At 36.8% G+C, this 24,609-nt stretch overlaps 1 protein-coding gene across 1 annotated transcript; it reads right to left on the bottom strand.

Annotated features, from left to right (window-relative positions):
• Positions 1–3,129: 3,129 nt before the first annotated feature.
• Positions 3,130–24,591, bottom strand: COL28A1 (collagen type XXVIII alpha 1 chain). Its single transcript, XM_065731208.1, has 15 exons — positions 24,571–24,591; positions 23,822–23,890; positions 22,613–22,663; positions 17,541–17,609; positions 15,327–15,395; positions 10,637–10,705; positions 9,029–9,109; positions 8,904–8,939; positions 8,672–8,708; positions 7,818–8,372; positions 6,457–6,638; positions 5,232–5,286; positions 4,045–4,152; positions 3,418–3,520; positions 3,130–3,139 (listed from the first exon to the last, which is right to left on the bottom strand). Exons 1-15 carry the CDS (start codon positions 24,589–24,591, stop codon positions 3,130–3,132), a joined length of 1,515 nt encoding a protein of 504 aa, XP_065587280.1.
• Between the last annotated feature and the right edge of the window lie 18 nt (positions 24,592–24,609).

Raw genomic sequence — 24,609 nt, 5'->3', positions numbered from 1 at the left:
TCTATAGAAGGGTGGTAAGATGAGTATGCTTTGTAGCAATGTTAACATATATCACTTCCTTCTCTTGGGGAAGGGACTGTTCCCTTCTGTGTCATATATATGTGACTTTTTTACTGCTCTTACAGGTTGTTTGCCTTCCTCCTTTCAATGATATATCCCTGTTGATGTATAATTGGTTTTAAGGAGATAAATCCCTCTTTGCTCCTACTCAATAAATGTTTCTACTGAGTGCTCAACTCAGAGATCACATTTCATTGCTGTACAGAGCTGGAAGGGTAACTGCTATTGGCACAGGCCTGCTGGTTACAAAGGTTCCTAACCTCTGATAAAGAGTAGGCAGCTGCTATGAAAAACCCCATAACGTTATGGGCAAGGCAAGAGCACAATCCAAACTATTTTTTGTGCATGAAAGCAGTGAAGTGTCTTTATACATAGCTGTGACAAATGTAAGTCCAGAGTTTGGGTATGTTGGCTGCATTCTCCTGGTGACACTGTGGGGCACAGCTATCGTTGTTGCACTGCAGCTGCATCATTGAAGATGCTGGGATTTGTTTTGCTAATGTGACATATTCTGTGATGGTCACAACCACAAAGAACATCACCACCTCAAAGAGAAAAGTCGCTGCTGTTCTACTGTCAGCATGTAGTGTGTTATCTTCTTGAAAATAGATTTTCTTTTCTAAGTCTTTTTCCAAATCATTGGAAGCATAGATGTCTGAAATCAAATTCACCTCATGATGATCAGGAAAAAAAAGTCTGCTATTCTCAGCTATTTCTAGCTGTTCAGGTTTATAGCAGTTGGCTATGAATTAGATTTAAGGATTTCATGTTTCTTCATAGTTTATTCAGAGAGTCACAGAACTGTATGGGTTGGAAGGGATCTCCAGAGATCACTGAGTCCAACCCACTGCCAAAGCAGCTCCCTAGCCCAGGTTGCACAGGTAGGCGTCCAGGTGGGTCTGGAACGTCTCCAGAGAAGGAGACTCCACCACCTCTCTGTGCAGCTGTGCCACTGCTCCGTCACTGCACTGGGAACAAGTTCTTACACGTATTTGTGCAGAACTTCCTATGCTTCAGTTTGTGGCCATTTCTCCTCATCCTATCACCACACACTGCTGGGAAGAGTCCGGCCTCATCCTTTTGCCTCCTTCTCCTTAGATATTTATGGACATTGATCAGATCCCCTCTGAGTCTTCTTCTTTCAAGGCTGAACAGACCCAGGTCTCTCAGCCTTTCCTCGTAAGAGAGGTGCTCCACACCCTTTATCATCTTTGTAGCCCTCTGCAGGACTCTTTCAAGGAGATCCCTGTCTTTTTTTTGTACCAGGGAGCCCAGAAACTTGTCTTTTAAAAATAACCCATGATGTAAATAAGGGCTTTGTTTCCTACTGGAGAAGATAATGCCTTCAATTAGCAATGGTGTTCTAGAACCTCATACAGCTTGAGAATACAGCAACGGGCATTCACCACAGCTGCCCTCTTCTGGACTATTCACTCCAGGCAGCACTTGGGATACACAGCTGGGTGAGGGCACACCACACAGTTCAGTTAGTACTGATGTAAATGCTTTTGTTCAAATAATATTGAGACAGCTACTTGCTCATTCTCAGATGATCTTGGACCATGCAAACTAGTGCTGCCTAGTTATCACAATTTGAGCATCCAGTCTTGCAATTCCAGTGGGCTGTGGGTTTCCAGGAGCAGCTAACCCTAAAATATTTCTGGCAAGTGCTAAGATGAAATGTGTCTTGGCACTTGCTGCACTCAGAGTTTACAGCCACCATCTGTATGTTAATCTATGGTATAATTCAACTGTGCAATTTTTATTTTTATTCTTTTTTTTCTGGATGAGCAATTCTTCCCTCTGTATCCTCATCCAGATATGTATCTACCCCTTTTTATACTGACCTATCTATCTTACTGTTTATCTAAGTCCTGTCTTTAACTTAAATAACTTTGAGACATAGCCAAGAAAAAAAGTCTCTCAATATATATTCCAAGTTTGATATAATGCTGATATTGCACTTCAGTATTGTTTTAAATTTTGAATCCACCCTTTCAGCCAATCTGAAAATATCACTGTGGTCTTAACTTGTTCTTTTGTTTCCTCACACTTTGTGTTTATTCCTGTCTTGCTGAATTTCTTTGGATATCTGTTCACTATTAAATTCTCCAGCACGTAGATATCCTTGGTGTTACTGCTTGAGCTGTATTTCTGAGCAGTAGCTTGAGCCTTCCATGACCTTTCTGCACCACTGGTAGGAAGTTTACTAGCTTGAGACCTTTTGTTTGACTTGCTGATTATTCCTAGCTCTGTACATAGCTGGATATCACAAGAGACAATTAATATCCTTTGTAGTATATTTTGAAGCCATTTACTTTTCTGATTAAAAGCAACAACAACAAACCACCAGACTTATTTAAGCATCAAATTTTAGTTCTGACTTTCTTCTGTGAAAGGAGAATAATTCTTGATTTCAACAGTTGGTTTTGTTCTACAGCACTGAAACCCTTCATTTTCAGGCTTCTACAGAGTACATAGAACAATGTATTGCCCTTGTGTTCCAGTACTTCTTTTTCAGTCAAGATTAATTGTGCCCTCATGGTTGTTTTTCTTCTTGGAGTGACCATCTTATTAGTTCTGAGTATAAAAACAGTGGGATTTTTGGAGGCTACTCTCAATTTTTTACTTTCTAATTTGAAACTCACTAACAAATCCAATCTTTTAGGAAAAAAAAAGCCTTTAAAACTTCTAAACTTCAAGCATTTCATTTCAAAGAATAAGGTTACTACCCTATCTGCTGCAAACAAGTCCATTTTGCGTGGTATTTGCTATCTTTTGGTCACAAAAGTGGTCTGTCCTACTCAAAATGGTCATAAGTAATCTAGCAAAGGGAGTAAAAAGTGAGATTACCAAGTCTGGGACAATATTAAACTGCAAGACTGCAAGAAATTGCAGAACAATGTGATGTTGACTGAATAAGCTGTGAGTGGAAAAGGAAAAGTGAGTTTTGAAGAATGTGAAATAGTACATATGAGAAAAATGATCCTAAATCCACATATAAAATGATGACTTTTCAGCTAATCCTAAAAATGAGGTTCTGGAATTAAGATCTGTGAATGCATCACCTCAATTCTCACTAACAGTAAAAAAGTAAAAATAAAAAAAAATAAAAAGCAAAACTCAAATACAGCATGAGAAACTGTAAGATAAGGAATAAAGAGTGAAGTCAAAAACCCCTGTATCACTCTATAAATTCATGGCCACAAAGTGCAACTCTACTCCCAGCATCTCAAAAAGGTATACAAAATATGCTACAATATTTATGTATATTATTGGAGGCAATTAAATATTATATTTTTTTAGCCTGGAAAAGAGGTGCTTAAAGGAGAAGAACACGATGGAGAGAAAACTTACCTATTCATCAGCACAGGTTCCTCGACATTATTCTTCAGTTTCAAATCTATTGTTGGTACCATTACAACCTCCATACCAGAACTGGCCACAAGAATTGGTATTCCTGTTGTAATACCATTTCACCACATAGTTCCGACAATCACCTGGTTTCATAGGTTCCAAGCACCTGAGATCTGAAAGCATATCTGTAAAAGTTCTCTTGGATTCTGGATATCAGTGACATTACCCTAATGCACCCTAAAAGTGCATTAATTGTTTAGAGCATCTTCTTTTTTCTTCCTCATAATGTCTGGAATATATACACATCTCAGATTTATAGCCCAATTCCATTTCAGTTAATGAGATATGTGAACAGATCTAAACAAACACGTGACTGGTTTGAAATCAGGCTACCTAATTTCTGATGCAAGACTCAAATGGGCATTTAAATACCTAAGTTCAACCAATACACGAGGGTTGTCACCTACGTTTGTAACTCTGGCTCTCAGTATGGTGGCTGCAGCCAAAACAACCAGAAAAACAAAAGATGATGAAATCCAATAACTGTATGAAGGAGGGAGTGGGGATTTTTGGTTGGTTGATTTTGGTACAGATCTGCTACCCAACATTCTGCTGACAGAAATGTACCTTTTTGAGGTTTTGCTGCCTGTGGTTGCAGTGCTGTTAGGTGTCGATCTTCAGCAGCAGTTACATTGAGCAAAGGGTTGACAACTGGACTCTGGAGTCTGGTTTCATCTATGTTGGAAAGCGGAGGGAATCTTGATTCTCTATGAACAGAGGTGGTCACAGTGTGATACTGAGCAGAGAGCAGTGGCTCAGTATATCTGTGGTGGATTATGCTGCAAAAGGAGTCAGAATCTGTTAATATTCTACCTGAGCTCAGATGTGAAGAGGAAAAGGATGAGAGAATTATATAGGGAAGTAATTGTATTTTTTACAAACATTATTTAGCAATAATGGCAGATGGGTTCACACCTTGTTCTAGTGATTACACAGGAAGGGACCACGATTTTAACAAATGCATCTTCTGACACTGACAGCTGAAGTAATGCCTTCCATTTAGTCACTAAGCTGAATTAGTTCAATTGCAGTAAAATTTCAGTCACTGAGTAGTTTGTAATATAAATTAAAGAGGAAAGGAACGATGGGGTAAGATGGAGCTTTTAGGTATCTATTACACTCACTGTGAAAGAGATGAGATCAAGTCTGTGAAGGAATAGAAAATGGTGGGCAAGGGGAGCAGGATGCTTGTTAGTTACTGATAGAAAAACGTATACATCGTGCTCCTCCAAAGATCTTTTGACATGTGGAATCCCTTGAATGTAGCAAAAATGTGCAGATCTTGTGTTGAGGGAACCACATCCTAATACTAACATTGCCTCAAAGATGCATACTTGCTGTCTTAAACTAAGTGTCTCTTTTTCCTTTTTCTAGCTGTCTAACATCCACTTGCTAATTATCAGAATTCTAGAGTTTTTCTTGACCAAAATGTAAAGAAAACAACAGATCTCTTCAGGTGAAGATTATCACCTAAAAATGTGCCTCTCTAGTGTTTTATTATAGTCAAGAAGCTCTGTATTTTTCTTAGTACAGTATGGTACAAATGACTGCATTTATCCGAGACATCTTATTATCTACTGAGAGCAGGAAGGAAGAAATTTGATACTATATTTAACATCTTCCCATGTACAGGACTGTACTGACGTGTCAGTCAGTGTAAGAAAACTCCTTTCAGCCCCTGGCACTCTGAAACTCAAAGCATAACTGAAATGTAAATAGACAGTTCATCCAATCCTTTGCATATTGGATCTTACAGATCTGCAAAAAGGCAATGTCTATTGTGATGATGATTATATCACTAAGATTCAGCTATAACCAACCAAAGCCAGTCAGATTCAAGCATACATGCATCTAACTAGTAGGAATTGTTCATATTTGTGATCCTTATCATAAAATATATATATGTCAGCATCTATAAGAACAGGTTTACATTTATTTTCCCTGTTATTTTCCTTAACAATGCAGGGTGCCAAAGCTGACCCTCTGTGTCACACAGATGTTTCTGCAGGTATGACAGGGCCCAAACCTAAATCACTTACATTGTCTGAGGGAGCTGTCATTCAGATAAATTAAACTGAAATTTGAAAGTGAAGTTGAACTATGTAATTACCAATCCAAAGGGTTACTACTGGCTAACAATGGAGGATTTCACTGACTCCTCCAGCATAAATAAGTAATATTTAATTAGCTCCGATCTAAATACAATATTCAATTCACTTAATGTTTAAATGGTGGTACGGTGATCTACAATATCCATTCCACAAAGCTACAGCAAATATTTTAAAAGTCATTTCAGCACATTTTGGGGGCAAGCATCTGTTCCATGTTTATCGTCAGCTATTTTTAGGCAAAGCAGTTAAAACACCCTAAAGTGTTAGTGCTGAAATACTGTAAAGGTGAGAAATGTCCTATTCTGATACTAACACAGTGACTGAAAAATACCAAAGACCTATTAAGAGAATTAAGTTGATCCACATCTGCAGAAAATGTGTATGTATTGCACTAAAAAAGCACCTGTCCTTTCTGTTCTGAACAGAACCCCAGCACAGGACAGGAGAAATTAAAACTGGAGAATAAAGAGTAGCATGAGCAAGGAGTCCTAGAGACTCAGCCTGACAAGAAAAGCTGAAAGCCTAATAATACTTACAGGGCATCACCATGACAAGCACTAACAATCACATAAATAAATGCCTTGCATGCTCTCTGCCTGTGTCACACCTGAAGTATTTCCAACTCACTTTTAAAATGAATCAGAAATACATAAATACAAAGACGTCATTTATTGCAACGATGACACAGAATTATCCATTTTTCCCTGTAAACTGTTTTAAACGAGTTCACTCTAACATTAAAAGCTTTTTTCAGATCTTTTGGTGAGACATTACCCATATATTAACAGATTGGTAAATGGTGTAATAGATAGCAAACGGATGCCAACAAAGAGCCACATCTTTTAAAAACATTCAATACCCAGCTTACTGGGTAACGGATTCCTTCTGTATGGGGCACTGAGGTCTCTGAAGTCATCACTCGAGGTAACTGAGTGTCAGTAACCTCATTAGGCATTTCAGGTTCTGGACTTGGAGATAGGACATTTTCTTTTCTACTGTAAATTTCAGACACATTATCACAGATTTTTGTGATGAGTTTATCTGCAAGAGCTGAAAACATTAAAAAAAGATGAAATTATTTAAGAGTAATAAAGAAAAGTCACGGTGATTCTCCACAAGGTTTTAGTGCTGCATTAATCACAACATATAACTACAGTGACTTGTGAAAGACTGTCTTCTGAAGTTTTATCACAACTCAAATTGGAATTAATAAAATAATGCGCCCTCATAATTAGTTGATTTTTAGGACCTCTAGTTCTTTACAGAAATAAGAGATAAAAATGCCAAAGCTCATATTAGGTATAAATTGCAGCTCAACAGACTAGAGAGAAAAACAGGGTGATGGAAAGAATGTGTTAATGTGTAAAAAAAAAAAAAGGAGTGACTGGGAATACATCTATGTTGAATGCTGGAGCCAGAGCCAGAGCTGTAATTTTAATCTTAGCTGGCACCAGAACATTAGTGCGGATTCTGTTCTCAATGTTAATGCCTTAAACGCATTAACTTAAGCCCATCCACAGGCTCAGTGTAGCAAAATGAGTTTATGCTCAGGATAAATATAGTTTATAGGGGGTTAGACTGAAGTTAGTTGAGAACAATGTTCGTTTCTTCCATTGGTCATTATATGTTTCCTCTGTCTTTTTCCTGATTCCAGATGTGGCCAGAGGATTTTTCAAGCCTGTTTGAAATGAATAATGCAGAGTAAAGCAAACATCATCCTCTTGTTGATATTCCTCCACCACCTCTTCCCTAGAATCAGAATGAAAGCATAGAATTCCCTATGGCTTTCAGAAAAAAATGAGTATTCATAAAAGATGGCGAAGAGACTGCCAGACTGACAAATCACAAACAGCCATACATAAAAGAGAGGAAAAGACAGAGATGGTGTACCAAGATGGAAGGAAATCCACTTCTTCTGGGGCTGAATCTGTGGCCCTACATGAAAGTACTGTGAGGGAAAGCTGATGCAAGTTCTCAGCAAGGAATAGTGCCCCAAAAAAGGCCTAAGCTCTGAAAATCACTGTTCACTGTTTTTCATTGTTTCTTCAAGAGATAAAAGTTTGCCAAAAGTTCCATTTGACCAAAGAACAAGGGACATTGAAAACCAAGCTGTGTTCAAAACGGCATAAGCTGCCATTCACTGAGAACCTATGGGCTGCCTTGCCTTGCAAAGGAAGTCCAAACTGTTATTTGCTTATATCAAATATTTTCTTACATAGTTTCTTTTACCTGAGAGTGTCTTGAAGTCCTCTATCCGGCAAAAATGTTCTTCATCAGGGTCTGTTGCAATTAGGTGCATTTCTTTCAGAAAATTATCATAATGAGGATCAGTTTCTTGAACAATTCCAATGACAAATATGTCAATATTTGCAGCATGTGCTTCCCTTACTACCGTATCCAGGCGCACTTTGTCACGAGTGTCTGCTTGTCCATCTGTTACTACCACAGCAACTTTTCTTACTGCTGGGCGTGCTTCCTGAAATAGGTTAATGGCTTTTTTAATGGCAGAAGCTGTGTACATTCCTTCTCCTAAGTAGAACATTTTATCAACAGCAGATTTCAGAGGTTCTTTGGTTGTGTATTTCTCTAGAGAAGATACCAACTCCACTTTGTGGCTGAAGTTGGTAATGCCAGTGCGTGTTGTAGCATGGCTGGCTGAAACCTCATCAATGACCGTTTTCATAAAAGTTTTGGTGCTGTTGAAGTTGTCTGGTCTGACACTTTCTGAACTGTCAATGACAAATACAAGTTCCAGCGGTGTTACTCTACATCTGGCACCGTAACCTAGGAGAACATTTCAGACATCTTATCAGAAACCAACTTAACAATTATAAAAATGAATTGAATCAGATTTACAGTCAAAGCTCAGTTAATGATTCCATATGATTTTAAAGCCATCAGTACTGGGAAACATAAACAGAGCTGGACTAAACTACTTCCAGAATTACTCTGGCAACACAGTGAACATTTTTCATGTAAGTTGTATCCTTAGACACAAACATGCAGAGCAATATCCATTCAGGCAACCTAAATTCAGTTTGCTTTACTAAAGCTGATTTTTTTTTCCATGCTGGAATGCTTACCACATATTTCATAGATAAGTCTTATGACTTCTTCTCTCTGAAAGAAAAAAAAAAAAAGAGTTTTAAGCAGTCTGCTGCGTGTTTTAAGAATGACAAAATTCATCAACTTATCTGCCTACAAAAATGCAGGGAATGCAATGCCCCTAAATCACCTTTGTGTAATATCACATAAACTATAAGCATTTTCCAAAATAAATATCTAACATTTAAATTGATTCATATACATACTTACTGAAAGACCAGGTTCACCATTTCCTCCCCAAGCTTCCTGAAAATATGTAGAGTGAGATAATTAGCAAAAGCCAAGTTTGTTTAATTTCTGCCATGTGAAAAGAAGTAACAAATAATGTCTTTTACCTTTGATCCTGGAGGTCCTGGGTCTCCTATCTCTCCTTTGGCACCTTTGCTTCCTGGGTCACCTTTATCTCCATAGTCTCCCTAATTTAAAGCAGTCAAATTTAACCCGATCCAACAGTCTTGTTGGCAGTAAGAGTTGGAGTTATGGTTCAAGTAATTTTTAAGATTAAATTTCTGAGCTTTTTCCTGTGGCTGGTTCCCCTTGTAGGTATTATGAAGAGAATATCTGAAAGCATAGCTTCTTGGAGAAAACAAGACTGGCAACATAAATCTTCAAGAAATTTCTTTGAGTAAGGGGTGAAGATAACTTCACGCTGATCATGAGATTATTTAATATTTACTTTTTTGATTTTCTTGAATTCTAAATTGGACTATATTAATGCAGATCTATGGAGAGACTTGACTGCTTGAAATCTGCCAACATATCGAAACTCACACTAGCTTTATGCAGAACCCATGTGACATACTGAGACCTTGCCCAGAAAATAGATGCTTGGATTGTTACATACATTCAAAAATATGTAGTTTCATACTTAGTAACAAATTCTTCATTTTTTATTCAAGTGACTAGACCTTCTGATTTTCTAAAAGGGAAGTGGTTCAACTTCAGTGCATTTCAGCTAATGCAGGTATGAAATATACTATAAAAAGGATTTAGGACCTTAATTAGAAATGTATTCAAGAAGATGATTGTGCATGACAGTTTTTTTACTTCTCTCTGGAATTTTTGATCTCCAAATATTTCACCTGAAATTTTAAACCTTAGGAATTCAATGAGGAGAGTGCCCAGTTCGATATGATTCCTCGTTACTTCCCAGACAATGGAATCACTTAGATACCCTCCTCTGTTACAGCATTTGCCAGGATGATTGCTATCAAATCTGTGGAACCCTTTTGACTCCCTGAGTCTGATCCTGATCTTATTCAAACGTGAAAATTGATCAGCTCCTCCAGAGCGTTATGGAAATCAGACTCCACTACGTAAGCTCTTGGAAGACACTTGATGGTTTATTTTCACAAAATCATAATATCCAGCTAACTGTATTACTTTCCATTATTTGTCTGTGTATTCTATCCTACCTCAACAAAATTAATGTCAGCAAATACAATCTACTGACTGTGTGGATGCTAGATGCTAGTATTCTCATCTAAATATGCTAAAAACAGATCTGTTTGCTATTTGTCACATCCAGTAGAGAACAGGTATATGAAATTCCTGCTGAACTATTCTTGTGACAGATCTGCTTTTTTAATAGCAAATAGCAAAACAGAATATTAGGAGATATTTTTGGTGAAAGCCCGGCAAATAAACAGATGCTTTGATTTTTTAATACCTAAAAACTATATGACTATAGCAGAACACGTGATTTGACTAGTATTATTGTCCTACTAACAAGTAAGAGCTCATTCTAAATATTACTTCAGAGCCTGATCTTTAGTGATGGTTAGGACTTTCATAGACTCCAAAGTTAACAATAATCAGTAAGCATGTATCTTGTCAACTATGTAAGGCAGTTTATTTGCCTTTTATTAATCTTCTAAGACCTGTAACATCAAATAAACAATAAAGAAAACATAACCATTTTTTCCCTTATTGTGATGATTTACCTTTGTTCCAGGAAGCCCAACTCCTGTTGAGCCCTTTGGCCCATGGAAACCTTGATTTCCTTTTTCTCCCTAAACAGAACATGAAAAGTAAGTTTAATGAAAAATTAAGGTAAAATCCATGCTGTATCTATTCAGTTTATGACATCCTGAATCACAGAGAAAGACAGATACTTGTATTAGAAAATGAAACACAGTTTTCAAGATAGGATTGCTCTGAATCTGGAGAAATAAACAATCGAGTATGAATCGTAATGTACATGAAACTTTAATAACGTATACAATGAAGACTACATTACTGTTTAATTAAACAAAATATTGACATTACACTGAAATAGATGAAAGATAAAAGTAAAGAGTTTCACATGATGAGGTTCAGACAGTTATTCATCCAGCCTACAAGTGGAAAAACGAGGTCCAACACAAAGATTCTCTAGGTACACACACCTAGGATCCCTTCAGGGTTGACTTAGTATTTCTGAGCTTGAGTAAATGAGATCTGTGTTTTTCACACTGTCAAGAGAGCACCTTTCTGCTGACACTTCAAAATACAGTATCAGTTAGCTACGAAGTTCAAATTTACTTTTAAGGATTGTTCACTATGTCCTGCTGTGCACACAAGGACTTGAAAAGCATGTTCACACTACCAATATGAGCATATAGCATGTCTAAAACCACAGTTGTTATAAAATAAGTACAGGAAATCTTTCACAACTTGTGGATTCCAGGAACTGCCCTCTTTTCTTTAACAGGGTAAAGCAAATAACTACTGCAGATCAAATACTGTATACATTTTAAACACAGCTAGAGAGAATTAGATTCCCTGATTCATAAATACTCCCCCAAAATTCACATTTGCAGCATGACAGCAGTGCTCGGTACAAATATAAAAAACAGCTCTAGAGAATATCAGCAAGACCACCTATTGCATGCGCTAAACCTAGCTCAGGCATATCTGCATAGACCAGCACAAGTCTAGTGAGTTATATTTTTCAGAGAAGAGCTCTCAGACTGTCTCACTAACACACCCTGTACTCACGCTTGGATAAGTGTTCACAACTATGCCTAAAGTGGCTGCACTGTTCATTGTGGACAGAGAAATACACATTTATCAAGACTCCAGTCTTCACAGTAGGTATACTAGTGCTTTTGGTGGACTGGTGGACTGATTATTTCTGCTGGACTGGATAAGGGAATTACAGACTTCTGCAGGTGGAGAAGCAGCTACACGGTGCATGACCAAGTCAGACAATTTCTCTTCATGTGCTTGGCTCTCATGAGCTGGAAGTTCACATGGAGTCAGACAATGAGACACACCTCCCTAGAAAAGGCAGTATACTAGGAGTCAAAGTCAGTGGGTGTTTTTATTCCTGTTCAAATCCCAGATTTCATTTAGAATCTGCTGAAATGGGAGCTACTGATTGCACATAGGTAGGTCATGGTCATGGCTTAGCCCTGCACTAGGCAAAGGCACCTACCACACTCTGACACATCTTCACCAAAGGCACTGCCTGAGGAGCCCTGCCCTGTGGAGCCTCTCAGATCCACTAGACCCAACACAGAGAGCTGAAAACCTCTGCTCCTCATCAGAACTACACACCACTGACCTGCTCATCATCAGCTTCTTGCCTCTGTAAGAACTCTCCCATTTCCTCACTCCACAATTTACAGATAGAAAAAAAAAAGAAAAAAAAAGGCACCATTACGTAGATGTCGGATACCAGAAAAGAAACTGTGATGCAGCAAATTACATAGCTAATGCACTGGGAAAGAAATGGGATTCCTTACAAATAGGAAATATCAATAAGGCAATGGAACGCACAAGGGAGCTTTGTTGGCATTGTTACAGTAACATACAGTGACTATTTAATTACTTTAAGCTACTTTCCAGCAGGATTGTACTTCCTAGGTCTTTTATATAGGTTATTAATGCCAATGACTTTTAAATACAGCAAAATAGCATGCCAGCCTGTTTCACCGTTTGCTGTCCAGCAATGGGACAGACTGCTCTTCCCAACTAGTCATCATAGAACTGCCTGATATACCTCTTTACAGATTTGCAGAGCACATACATATGAACCAGAATTAGAATCTGCTTTGTATTCCAGTGGTCTGTCACTAACAATGAATATCAGCTCTAAAAACCTATAGATTTATTGATGTCTTTTGACACTGTTAGGATGGTGTTCAGGCAACAAAACTGAATGAGACCTACTTTTCTAGAAAAGTCATGCCCATACAGCTGTCATTAATCACAGGCACACGTGAGCTTTATCCCTTGAATGTCAACTGCAGAATCAAATCCTGCTTCCTCTACTTGTGTAATTGATCAACAGAAAGGATTTGTCATAGACACTCTAAGAAAATATTTAATAACAAAGTAGGAACCGTACTGTATTAGTTTTTAAATATTTGTAATTTTACCACCTCAATGTATGCAGAAATTAAACTCAAAATTGACTATCAGCCTTATCCTAAAATCCAAAGCAGTATTCATCTAGAAAAAGACCTTGATCTAGTATACTGGTAGATCACTGGTCAATAAGTAGACTTTTACATTAAAACGACATTCTCTGAGTGCAGACCTGAAAATGCTGAGACTGTGGTTTTGAAAGGAAACCAAGCACACAAAAAAAGACCAACAGATGCTGATATTAGCAAAAAGTTACTCAAATCCCATCTTATTTTTGACATTCCATTCTTACCATATACCTACAGAGCTCTGTGTATATACAAAAATACACTTGGAGCAATATTGATAGTTCAAATAGAGGAGTATAGTAGTTTTAAGCTGATGAAGAGTGACCAAAAAGTATGAAGCTTGGCATGGTTGTGAGGAGACAGAAGGACAGATAGATGCTCAACAAGTGCCAACGAATGGAGCAGGTACTGATAAATATTATTCGTAGCAATTCCGCTGCTACTATCCAAAGCTCTGTATATCTGTATATCTGTGGATCTTTCTATCTATATGTTACCCATGGAAAATATCTTGACTTTTACTTTTCTTCAGGAACAGAAAAAATATTCAATGATTGATATATTTTTCCTCCATTAGATTGAGTCATGAAACATTTTTGTTCAGAATGGCAATTGTGCTTTTATAACTAACCTCCATACCCATGAAATTAACAAAGAAATATCACAAGTAGATGAGAACGCAACAGAAATATCTATTAAAGCCAGTTTTCCTATACTATTAAGTATACAGAAATGGCAGGAACATTTCTGTTTTCCTCAGGAATAGAGCAAACAGGCTTCTGAAATTCAACAACAACAACAAAAAAATTACCTACATGATCACGTTAGAATACCTAGTATCTTTGTGGTCCCTGATAATCATTAAAATAGAAGAAAGCTGCAAATAGATCAAAACCAAAGGTTCAGACAGATGACTCTAATGCAGACAGATCTCTGTCTGGGAAAGTATTGAAACATGATACATCAGAATCTGCTGAAGAGAGTTATTTAATAATGAGGAAAGATGAGGAAAGGAAGAGCATGGTAAAGTACGTCCTGATGCTATAAAACACTTTACAGTGAAAAAGGAGAGTGCTCTCTGCTTGTATGAAAAGGGAAATGATTAACATTATTATGGAAGATGCTGAAGCTGGAATTGAAGTACTTATGAAACAAAGCCAGGAATAAGTGATTTCCTGGTGAAGATTGTATAAAATAATTCCACCCTGAGTATAAGAATGATTCTCCTATGAAACATTTGGTAATAACACAACATTTCATGGTTTTATTTATTCATTTATTTATTTATTTATTTATTTATTTATTGTTTTTTGTTTTTTATTTATTTTTTATTATTATTATTTTTAGCATGACAGTACTCTGCAATGAGAACCAGTCTTGCCAACAAATTCCATGGTGGCTTCAGTTTCTATATCCTACTGTGTATAGTGAGACATCTGTCTTAACCCAACTGTAATAGTGCTTCTCTTACTGAATTACTGGTGATTTAAAGTTTGAGAATTGCACAGTGGAGCTCAACTCCTGATCTAGGGAAATAGTCAATCACATGCTCAACTTTAAGCATTGATTTCAGAGAAATTGGAGAAACATTTTTTTCTCCACTAGAAACCTTGGTTTTAGCAATTTGTTTTCACACATTTATGACAAGGTATTTCTTTAAATTTCAATGGTGAGAATATGTTACCAAGTTTGACTTTCTCCTTGTAAGGAGACAAATTTTGATTACAGCTAGTACTGTAGGCTAGTAACAACAACCTGATGAAGAATATGTTGGAGATTGGTTAATTTATTTTATATTCCTACAGTTACATGCTGTTTGTCTTGTTCTGAAAACAAACAAACAAACAAACGAAAACCAAACAGTACCTCTCTGTTACTGTCTTTACATAAAGGCATCAGAAGCAAACTTGAGCTATTTTCTTTGGACAGTATACTAAATCTAATAAGGGAATGAGATGTGACAGGGATGAGACAGGTCAAATATATCTGCAGCAATAAGAATAATAGGAGAGTAGTCAGGTGCCAACTGTAGTGAAAGTCAACAGTTAAAGTAAATTTTATACACTTTGAAAAATTTACAAAGTGTATTTGCAAGACTTCAGTGAGTTGGAGGCAAACAGAATATACAGAGGAAGAAAAAAAAAAAAGATCAAACTTCCTAGGAGAGAGATAGAAGAAGAAACTGGACACATAACACATTAAACTGGATTACCTTATCTCCCTGTATGCTGATGCCAGGAGGACCGGGGAGACCAGGCAAGCCTTTCTGTCCCATAATACCCTATTTCAGTCAGTGCAGCAAAAAAATGAAGAATTAGGAGATAAATTCTATTCCTGGTAATACTAAAGAAGTCATTTCTAATTCAGTGGAAGCACACGTAAAGCCTTTTCAAAGGCTCTAGTTCTGATCCTTTTGTAACTTATGGTTTCACACTGTAGGCTTCAGTAGTTATACTTGGTAAATTCCCAGGCAACTAAAGGAACAATTAAGCAGAAAACAATTAAAGAATAAAACCTGTCCATGAAACAGTGTGATGATTTTCCCTTTTTTTTTCCAGTATATAAACCAACAGAAGACAACTTTATCCAACAGCTTTATGCAACCACTGCACACAGGCAAACAGTGGAGCAACAAAGCTAGACATGTTAGCTCTTACGCACTGCATACACACACATTTCAAGACACTATGGAGCCACAGACTTTGGGAACACCACTCATTCAGAAAATCTTAAGTGGAAAAGGAGAAGGCAAAAGCCAAAGCAACACCTAAAAAAAAAAAAAAAAAAAAGTCCTTCCAGCCATCCCTGGACAAAATTTTGCCACACACTTTTACAGAATCTCTTGTAAAAAATACTATGTTTAAACTGTGTTTGTATCAGCAAGGGTTCACACTAACCAGTGTTGTTCTAAAAATCTTACCTTGAGAACTAAGTGATACAAGGAGGTCCTCAGCCCTGAAAACAAAATATCATTTCCACATGGGGAACATGTTTTTCATTCTTGAAGACTTTGGGCTGAGCACTCTATATTGTCACACATTCTGTGGGCTTCGTGACTGAGCCTAAACTGATTCTTGCCAAACTTACTCTTTTTAAACCTACTGTCCATATGATTTACTGAGGTCCTGAAATTGCTATAGCTTTCACAAAGCAAGGCAAAGTCATATGTACTTCCTGAGAAAACATGCATGCTCTATTCCTCACTGCATTTCTGTATCAGGTTGGTAATGAGATTTCTCCACAGACACCAGTTTATCCAAAACAGCCATGGAGACTTCTGTTAATCAATCTAAAGAAATTTTAGAAAAGTTCCAAAGACATACATGTTTTTAACTTAAGTTAATGTGGAGAAATATACACAGAAATCTAATGATTTCTCCATTGACTTTGTACAAAATAATTAGTTAACACATCCATGATATAGAAATACAGGCATGAACTGAGTTATCTTTTTTAGCAGCATTTTCTTTTTCTTTTCTTTTCTTTTCTTTCTTTTCTTTTCTTTTCTTTTCTTTTCTTTTCTTTTCTTTTCTTTTCTTTTCTTTTCTTTTCTTTTCTTTTCTTTTCTTTTCTTTTCTTTTCTTTTCTTTTCTTTTCTTTTCTTTTCTTTTCTATTTCTTTTCTTCTCTTCTCTTCTCTTCTCTTCTCTTCTCTTCTCTTCTCTTCTCTTCTCTTCTCTTCTCTTCTCTTCTCTTCTCTTTTCTCTTTTCTTTTCCTTTCTTTTCCTTTCTTTTCCTTTCTTTTCCTTTCTTTTCTTTTCTTTTCTTTTCTTTTCTTTTCTTTTCTTTTCTTTTCTTTTCTTTTCTTTTCTTTTCTTTTCTTTTCTTTTCTTTTCTTTTCTTTTCTTTTCTTTTCTTTTCTTTTCTTTTCTTTTCTTTTCTTTTCTTTTCTTTTTTTCTTTTCTTTTCTCTTTTTTTTGAAGTATCATTCATTTTAGTGGAGGAAATTAAAAATTGTCCAGATGTTGCATGCTGGCTCCTTATAGAATTAATTTTCTGGCTTTATGTTTCTTTCTTAATGGTTTTACAAAAAAAAAAAAAAAATGCTAATGGGATTCAATATCACTGAGCAAAAAAAAATGCAAACATGAAATCCAAATTTAACATATTCTCACCCACAAAAGAATATCTTGGAAATAGAATAGATGCAAAAGGAATAAATGTGTCGTTTAACTCATTTATTATCTCATTGCAATCCAAAGCTGTGATCTCATAAAGTTTAGCTGCAAATGCAGTTTTCAGGCAGTACTCCTTTCTGATCCAGACAGGAGAAATGTACAGTCAATCCCATGCTTTAAAGCTTGATTTCTTCTGCAGCTGCACCAACGTGAATCAGTAACTGAATGAGCTGTTCTGGAGAAAGACCAGAGAGTCTGGCAGCCAGCATTACAAATAAGCAGGAAGCTTCAAGATGGTGTAGTACCAACCTTAGGACCAACCATTCCAATTCCCCTTGGTCCTGGGGGCCCAGGATATCTGATCAGTCCATGGTCTCCCTGAAAGTAGTCATAATAGCATCAGTAATTTACCATTTACATACTAGTACACTTTTCATCCACTCACAAAGCAGTTGGTCAAACAACTAAGCTTCACAAAGAAATCAAATAAATGTTACAAACATTTGCTTTATAGACAAAGAAAAGCTCAGCTTATACTTTTTTTTTTCTTTTCAGTTTATATTCAGTGAGCAGAAAATTCTGAACCAAGTTTAGTGAGTGTCCTTAAATTATATCCATGCAGGCAAATGCAAAAGGTAGAAATGTTCTGATAAGATATTGATCATCCAGTACACTAACAATAGTGTCCAGAAGAGGTGATAATGACAAAATAAATTTTTTCACTGATGAAAGTCTTCATTCTATTTGCTTTCGCGCTAGGAAAAGCACTAGAAATTGATATGCCTGCAGAGGGAGCATTCTAACCAGGAGAAAAGTGCAAGTACAAATCACACAGATCACACATGGCACTTCAGCATTTGTGATACTGATCATACTGGTCAAAAAAGAAGGAAACAAAAGGACAGAATCTTTTTCTGACTTCTTTTACTTTCCATGAACATTTGTACTGCTTTTTAGGTGAAATGCCCCATATTCAATCTCCAGTGACAGATGGCTCCAATCTGCATGTATCGTACGTGGCTATGAAATTCCCACATGAAGTTCTGGCAACTGTTCATGTTACTACATTAGGCCCTTAGCTCTGTTTTGATGGTCTGGAGAGGTGGTAAACCCAAATCTGAAGACCAAGTCTTAGATTAAGTTTATAATGCTTTCCTCCTTGATGTAATATTTGGCTACTGAATTCATTTTCAATTCTTCTTTCTTCTAAAGCAGTAGACACTGGCCAACTTGAGTCAGCATATGGTCAAGGTTCATGGACACACTTGGCTTTAAATTAGTGTGTGAAGCTCAGAGTCTGAGGATTAAGCTGTTTGCCAGATTAGTCAGTAGGGAATTTCTCCCTCAGATTTGATCAAAGTGAGGAGTTTGTCTCTTGGTTTGATTTGGGAAAAACAGCCCCAGCAGGTGAAGCACAGAGCAGCCAAAGGTTTCCCTTCTCAAGCTTCTGAAACCTGCCAGAGGTGTCAAAGCTATGAGGCAGTTACACAGACAATGCAGTGCAGCATACATTGTTCTTAAGAGATTCTGGGCTGCTGTGGACAAAGAAGCAGTCAGAAAGCCATTGTGAAGGGAAGTTACTGAGCAGATAAACAATTTGTAGAGTTTAAATTTGTTGGAGCTGCAATCTAGTCTTAGACCAGGCCTGACCAAAAAAAATCACAAGAATGTCTTGAAGTTTTATCTCTTATCCTTCCATGAGTAATACATTCTCACACAGGGTCATTGCAGGTGAAGGGTCAAATTTTAGCCTCACATGCTTAGTTAATACCAGATGTCTCACTGAAAAGCTCTTTTGTAGAGCTTTGTAGTAATTCTCAGTTTCTGTATTTCTTGGCTTAGAGAAAAACACTTTCATTTTGCTTTATAAATTGCAAAAGGGAGCAGGTTGTTTTTTTTCCTAAGGTGTGACACTAGACTCTTCTCCAGGGAATTAATTTCAGAAAGGATTAGAACTTCTCCTTCGTGAGCTCTAATTTGTTTCCTGCACGGTGCTTGTAGACAAGCTAATAACCATCAGTGAACTAGAAAAAAACAGAACTGAAACAAGAAATAAAAAACTGAGTCACGTTCTGATAGTGATGGGACAAGGAGGAATAGTTTTAAACTAAAAGAGGGGAGATTTAGGTAAGATGTTAGGAAGAAATTTTTACTCAGAAGTTGGAACAGGTAGCCCAGTGAAGGTGTGGGTGTCCCATCCCTAGAGGTTTTCAAGGACAGGTTGGATGGGGCCCTGGGCAGCCTCATCTGTGGGTGGCAACCCTGCCCATGGCAGAGGAGTTGAAAACTGATGATCGTTTCCAACTCGAGCCTATCTATTATTCTATGACAACAAAAGTACAGGACTACAATGCTTATTTCTTATCATTTGATCAAGAAAGCTCAGTAAGTGACTTAATGCTCACACGAAAAATAAGTTCTGGCTTCCAAGAATATGTATCTCATTTACTACAAGAGGTATATTTGGTACTGAAACACACAATGGACACTGCAACACTCTCCTTAGAGAGGGCGAAGAATTGAAGAAAAAAAGACTGCATCTCTACCTTCCTCATTTTAGTTCAAACAGACATGCCTCAAACTGCAGAAGTTATTTATACTGCAAATGGATCCAGCCCAAATGTTCATGCTGTGCTAGGGATTTTAATAATCCTTCAGTTAAGTGATTACTGAGAATGAAACTTTCTTTTTATTTAGTGCTGTGCTCTTACTCTTAAATGCCTGTAACCCATCTCCTGCTTGGCAGTAGTGCTTATATATCAATTTTTTATTATACTCTGACATCATCTGCCTCTGTTTAAATGCTATAGAAAATAGTGTGCTGCCCAGATTGAATGCATTCCACATGTTCCAATTTTGCTTTCATGTAAATTTGACCTCTGATATATAAAATTCCTATCTTGCAGCATGCACATATGTGAGCCACTTCTGAGAGCAGGGAGAACAGAACTCTGATTCAACTGACTGGAACATTCTTATGTAATGATACTCAAAGGGATTTCAAATTGACTAGTGAGTAAATTTATGAAGCTCTTTTATCAAATAAATGTTCCTTTTATATTCTAAGATTGTTGGTGTTATATTATATATTTTTTTTTTATATTGAAAGGATGAGAGATAGCCAGTGAACATATGATCATCCATTTTATGAACTGAGTTCCAGAGGGATTTTCACAATCCAGGTGAATTATTTTCCCTCATGGAACCTTTGCTACCAGGAAATTCTGTAGAGATTAAGGATTTCAAACTCTGTGTGAGCAAATAAAAGGACAAAATAGAAGGAAGCGTGAAGAGCTGTTTGTGTTCTTTGTTTGTTTCTTTTTTTTTTTTTCACTGTCCTCTCCACCAAGTTTAATGTGGCTGTACAGAATTACTTTACGAATGTGACTATCTAGAAAAGGTCTGAAGTTTACATCACATGCAATGTGAGGGCACCTGCCTATCCTGCTCCTGCAGACTGATCACAGAAGCACAGTGTGCATGCTCCCAGCTCAGATCATCCAGTTCAGTTTCATCTGAAGCAAATCCATTTCTTTTGTTGTGTTACTGCGTAGATCTTTTTTGCTTCAGAAACCAAACCACAGTACAATGGGACTACTAGGAGATTTACTTCAGCAGTGCATTTCCAGTCTAGCCTAAAACACTCATGTAGATCACCCTAGAAGTTTCTAATTTTTCTTTGCTTATTTCTGTATGCTTTTCTTATTTCTGATTCTCTCCAGAAATACAACCACAAAAATTGATTAAAAAATGCCAGTGATGTAAAAATTCTCAATTGGGAAATTCCTCTGCAATTATTGGGGTGGTTTTCTTTCACTTAAAAGCAAACAAGCAAAAGAACATACAAAAACCCTTTAATTGCCTTTTGGGTTTTTTTAACTCAAATTTCCTCACGTTAAATTCCTATATTCCCAATGAAATTTTATTTTAGATTTCTGTTTTTCTTAATCATTCAGCCTTGTTTATCATAACAATAGATCATGTTATCTGATTGCCTGACATGACCTCACAATTTATTTTTCTGGAGCAAATACTACTCTCCAGAATTATAGCAGTCAAGGGAGAGTTCCAGATGTAAATATGTCCCTAGACACTTTGCAACCATAAGTTATATTTTTATGAAATAACTATTAATAATTTTCTACAATATTCTAGGGTTTAAATGAAAAGTTATTCTGTAGTAACAAGAAAAATATCTTAGAGGACTGTATTATATCAAGTGTAAAATCTTTATTTGGAAAAAAAATCTCACATAAAAAATCTAATTAGTTTAGTGCTACCTATTATCTGAAAGTCTATACTGACTGCCAAATTGAAATTATGTTCTTCAGTCTTGGCATGTGCCAGACTCTGTGTTACTCCAGGTGTGATGTCCTGTATTGTTAAGTGGTAGCTCTGAACAGAAGGACAAATCCAGGTGTTTCAGGTCCCTTTTATCATATTATTGGTCATTTTAAGGATCAGTGGCGTTCAGGTTTTCCTTCATTGCAGATATGTTTTTAAGGCATTCCTGTTATTGTTTATTTTTGATGTGAACATCCATGTTCTGAGAACTTATGTTGAAAGTTCTGTTTGAGAAAAAAAGAAAAGGGTGATGATTATTTTGCTTTCTGCTACAACATGCTCTGTGTTTCCTATTTCACATGTAATAAGGAAATCATTAAATAAACCACTCTGCAGGACACCATAAAGCAATTTCTCACATGATTTTAGTCGTAGATTTCTTTTTTTCAAGGTTTTGTGACATAGTAGCTACAATGTGACTTTTTAGACTAATTACACACTGCTTAGAGCTTTGTAACTCTTTAGTAATTTTGTGTTTTATGATAAAAACAAACAAACAAACTTGGAAGTGTTTCAGTGTTGTATTTCTCGCCTGTTTATTGCTTCCCTTCATTTGTTGTGTGTTCATTTTTTTGCCATCAAGTTTTTCCTATACAATGATATTCACTTTCAGTTAAGAACATAGTCTTCTCTTGGGAATCAATAGCTAGGAACTTTAGAATTACGTCTGTTTCACGTGTAATCACTATTTATCCTTATTTGTTTGTAGCCTTGCCCTTTTTGTTGCCATAGAAAAAGGAAGGTGAGTGATTACTAAGCAATATTCTGCCTTCATTGGATTCTGACTTCCACGTGGAAATTCCAGCACATAAAAACACTTTGATTCTCTGGGTGTAGAGAAAATCTGAAGATATAAAGAAGAACTGGTTTGCATCTAACAAGGTAGAAAAATCTATTGCAAGCTTTTCTTTTAAACAAAAAGCAAAGTGGGAGATGTAATTGAAACATTTTGTCATCTTAACCTAATGTACTTTGTAGGGAGACATTTGTCTACATTGTCTACTAGCCAGGCGCATGTAGTACCATTGTACTAGTACCTTTTGTCTAGGATCTCCCATGATGCTTGGGCCTGCTGGTCCTGGAGGTTCCTGGTACAAGAAGAAGAATATTGCATGTCAGTAGTTGTCCTAAAGAAGTAGTAGTTATGTTCTTCCATAAAGAAGAGAATTTCATCAGTAGTTGTTAATCTCTCTGCTTTGTTTTATTCTCTCAAATTCACAATACTTCTGTCGTGTACTGAGCAACAGTCATTGATATCACCAGGAAGCCTGAAAAGACTACTTGATTCTAGCCAACACATTACATCTGGGTGTCAGTTCAGGGCTAACACATTTTGATGTGTTTGTGTTGAAAGTCTGTTCTGCTGAACTCCCTGTTCAATTCTTCAATTCTGTTGAATCCCTTTCAGCATTCAGGGGACAGATGTCTTTGCTCTATCAGAGCTACTGAAACTTAACTACATAACTATTGTTTGTATCTGCTGGTAGTTTACAGAGTTGGTTTTTCAGGCCATGAGGCAGGCACAGTTGGCCTAAGAATGGGAAAGATACATGCCACCACCTCCAGACATTTCAAAAATATGTATTCACATGGCAGGAAGAAATACAGACAGTTTTTACTGGAGTCTGTGATTGATTCATAGAGAAGCATGACTCTTACAGTATTTGGAGATAGGAATCCAGTAGTAAGCATATTATAAGGAATACAACTGCTGAGTAAAGCTCTTTTTATTGTTTGATCACTAATAGAAATGCAGCATGCACACATACACCTAAATTTTCCACTCTATAACTGGGCAGACTATAAGCAGCATTTATATAGTTTGATTAATGAATTGGCCAAGCAGATGAGGAAGAAAAAAATAAAAAAGGAAGGGAGGGATAGAGAGAGAAAGGAACTCAATGCAATAATGACAGTAAATACTTGTGAGCAGCCATGAAGACTTTAATGAAATTACATACAATCCCTTTCACGATGCTGAAACAAAAGCAGTTCAGATTATATGCAGTTCTGACTGTCTGTAGAACTAGTACTGTTTCCAGAAAAGGAAAGTACTTTAGAACAGATCTGAGATACTTAAGCTTGGTGAAGGATGGAAAAGAAGTTTAGTTACACTTAACTAAGTGACTAAATATTGAACATACAAAGGAATTTCTTATTTATTTATTTATTTGTTTATTGGTAGAACGCTAAGTACAGAATGTAATTATAAGCACTAAACACTAATGAATTAAATTTATACTTACAGCTTCACCTTTGTGGCCTTCACCTTTTTCTGCACGGGGTCCAGCTGGTCCAGGTGGCCCTGGGTTACCCTGAATAAAAATTAATAAATCAAGTATTCAGCATGTAACCAAATCATCATAATTCAACACACTAACAGGCTTCCACCTGGTCATAGAGCCATTGATAACAACCCTCTGGCTGTGACCATCCTACCAATTTTTTATCCACTGAATAGCCCACCCCTTAAATCTATCTCTGTCCAGTTTAGAGATAATGTAGACCCATGGGATCATGTCTCCTTGTAAGATTTGTGTTCCAGACCCTTCATAGCTTCACTGCCCTTCTCTGGACACCCCAGGGCCTCAATTAAAATCATAGACTATGAGTTCATCTCTGTTTTTGCTTTTAATTCCAGTGAAGTAAAAAAACTGACAGGTTTTCATTTAATCTTAGGAAACCATTGTAAATACCAAATACACGTTCATTCTTGTCTTTAAGAACTGGAATTTTGTCAGGTAGCTGGTTTTGCCATTATTAACATAGCTATACATTTATTTAAATCATAGATCTACTGCCAAACCTGCTCTAAGAAACAGCTCTTTAGCCCAGATTATGTAGTTGTTTGTGTGTTGTTTTGTTTGTTTATTTTTAATGGCTGCATCAGAAATACAATAGAGATGTCTCAGGAGCATGTCTATGATTACTGGTTCTAACAGTTTTGTGGTGTCTGGATAACATAATCCCAGTGACACACAGTGAGTCAATGTACCTGCTGCAAAGCAGGTGCCATTGTTATCACTCATGACAT

This window comes from Cyrtonyx montezumae, unplaced genomic scaffold (assembly GCF_038088225.1).
Source record: "Cyrtonyx montezumae isolate F1298 unplaced genomic scaffold, pur_monq_1.0 scaffold_14, whole genome shotgun sequence".
Taxonomy (NCBI): domain Eukaryota; kingdom Metazoa; phylum Chordata; class Aves; order Galliformes; family Odontophoridae; genus Cyrtonyx; species Cyrtonyx montezumae.
The sequence above is the reverse complement of the archived record's forward strand: the minus strand, read 5'-3'. Positions and strand labels throughout refer to the sequence as shown.

Coding starts and splice junctions, on each gene's coding strand:
- COL28A1 (XM_065731208.1), bottom strand. CDS start 24,591: ATGGCACCTGCTTTGCAGCAG. Junction 8,709..8,903: donor ATGGTGAACCTGGTCTTTCA/GTAAGTATGTAT, acceptor TTTTTCTTTCAG/AGAGAAGAAGTCATAAGACT. Junction 8,373..8,671: donor ACTTATCTATGAAATATGTG/GTAAGCATTCCA, acceptor ATGTTCTCCTAG/GTTACGGTGCCAGATGTAGA.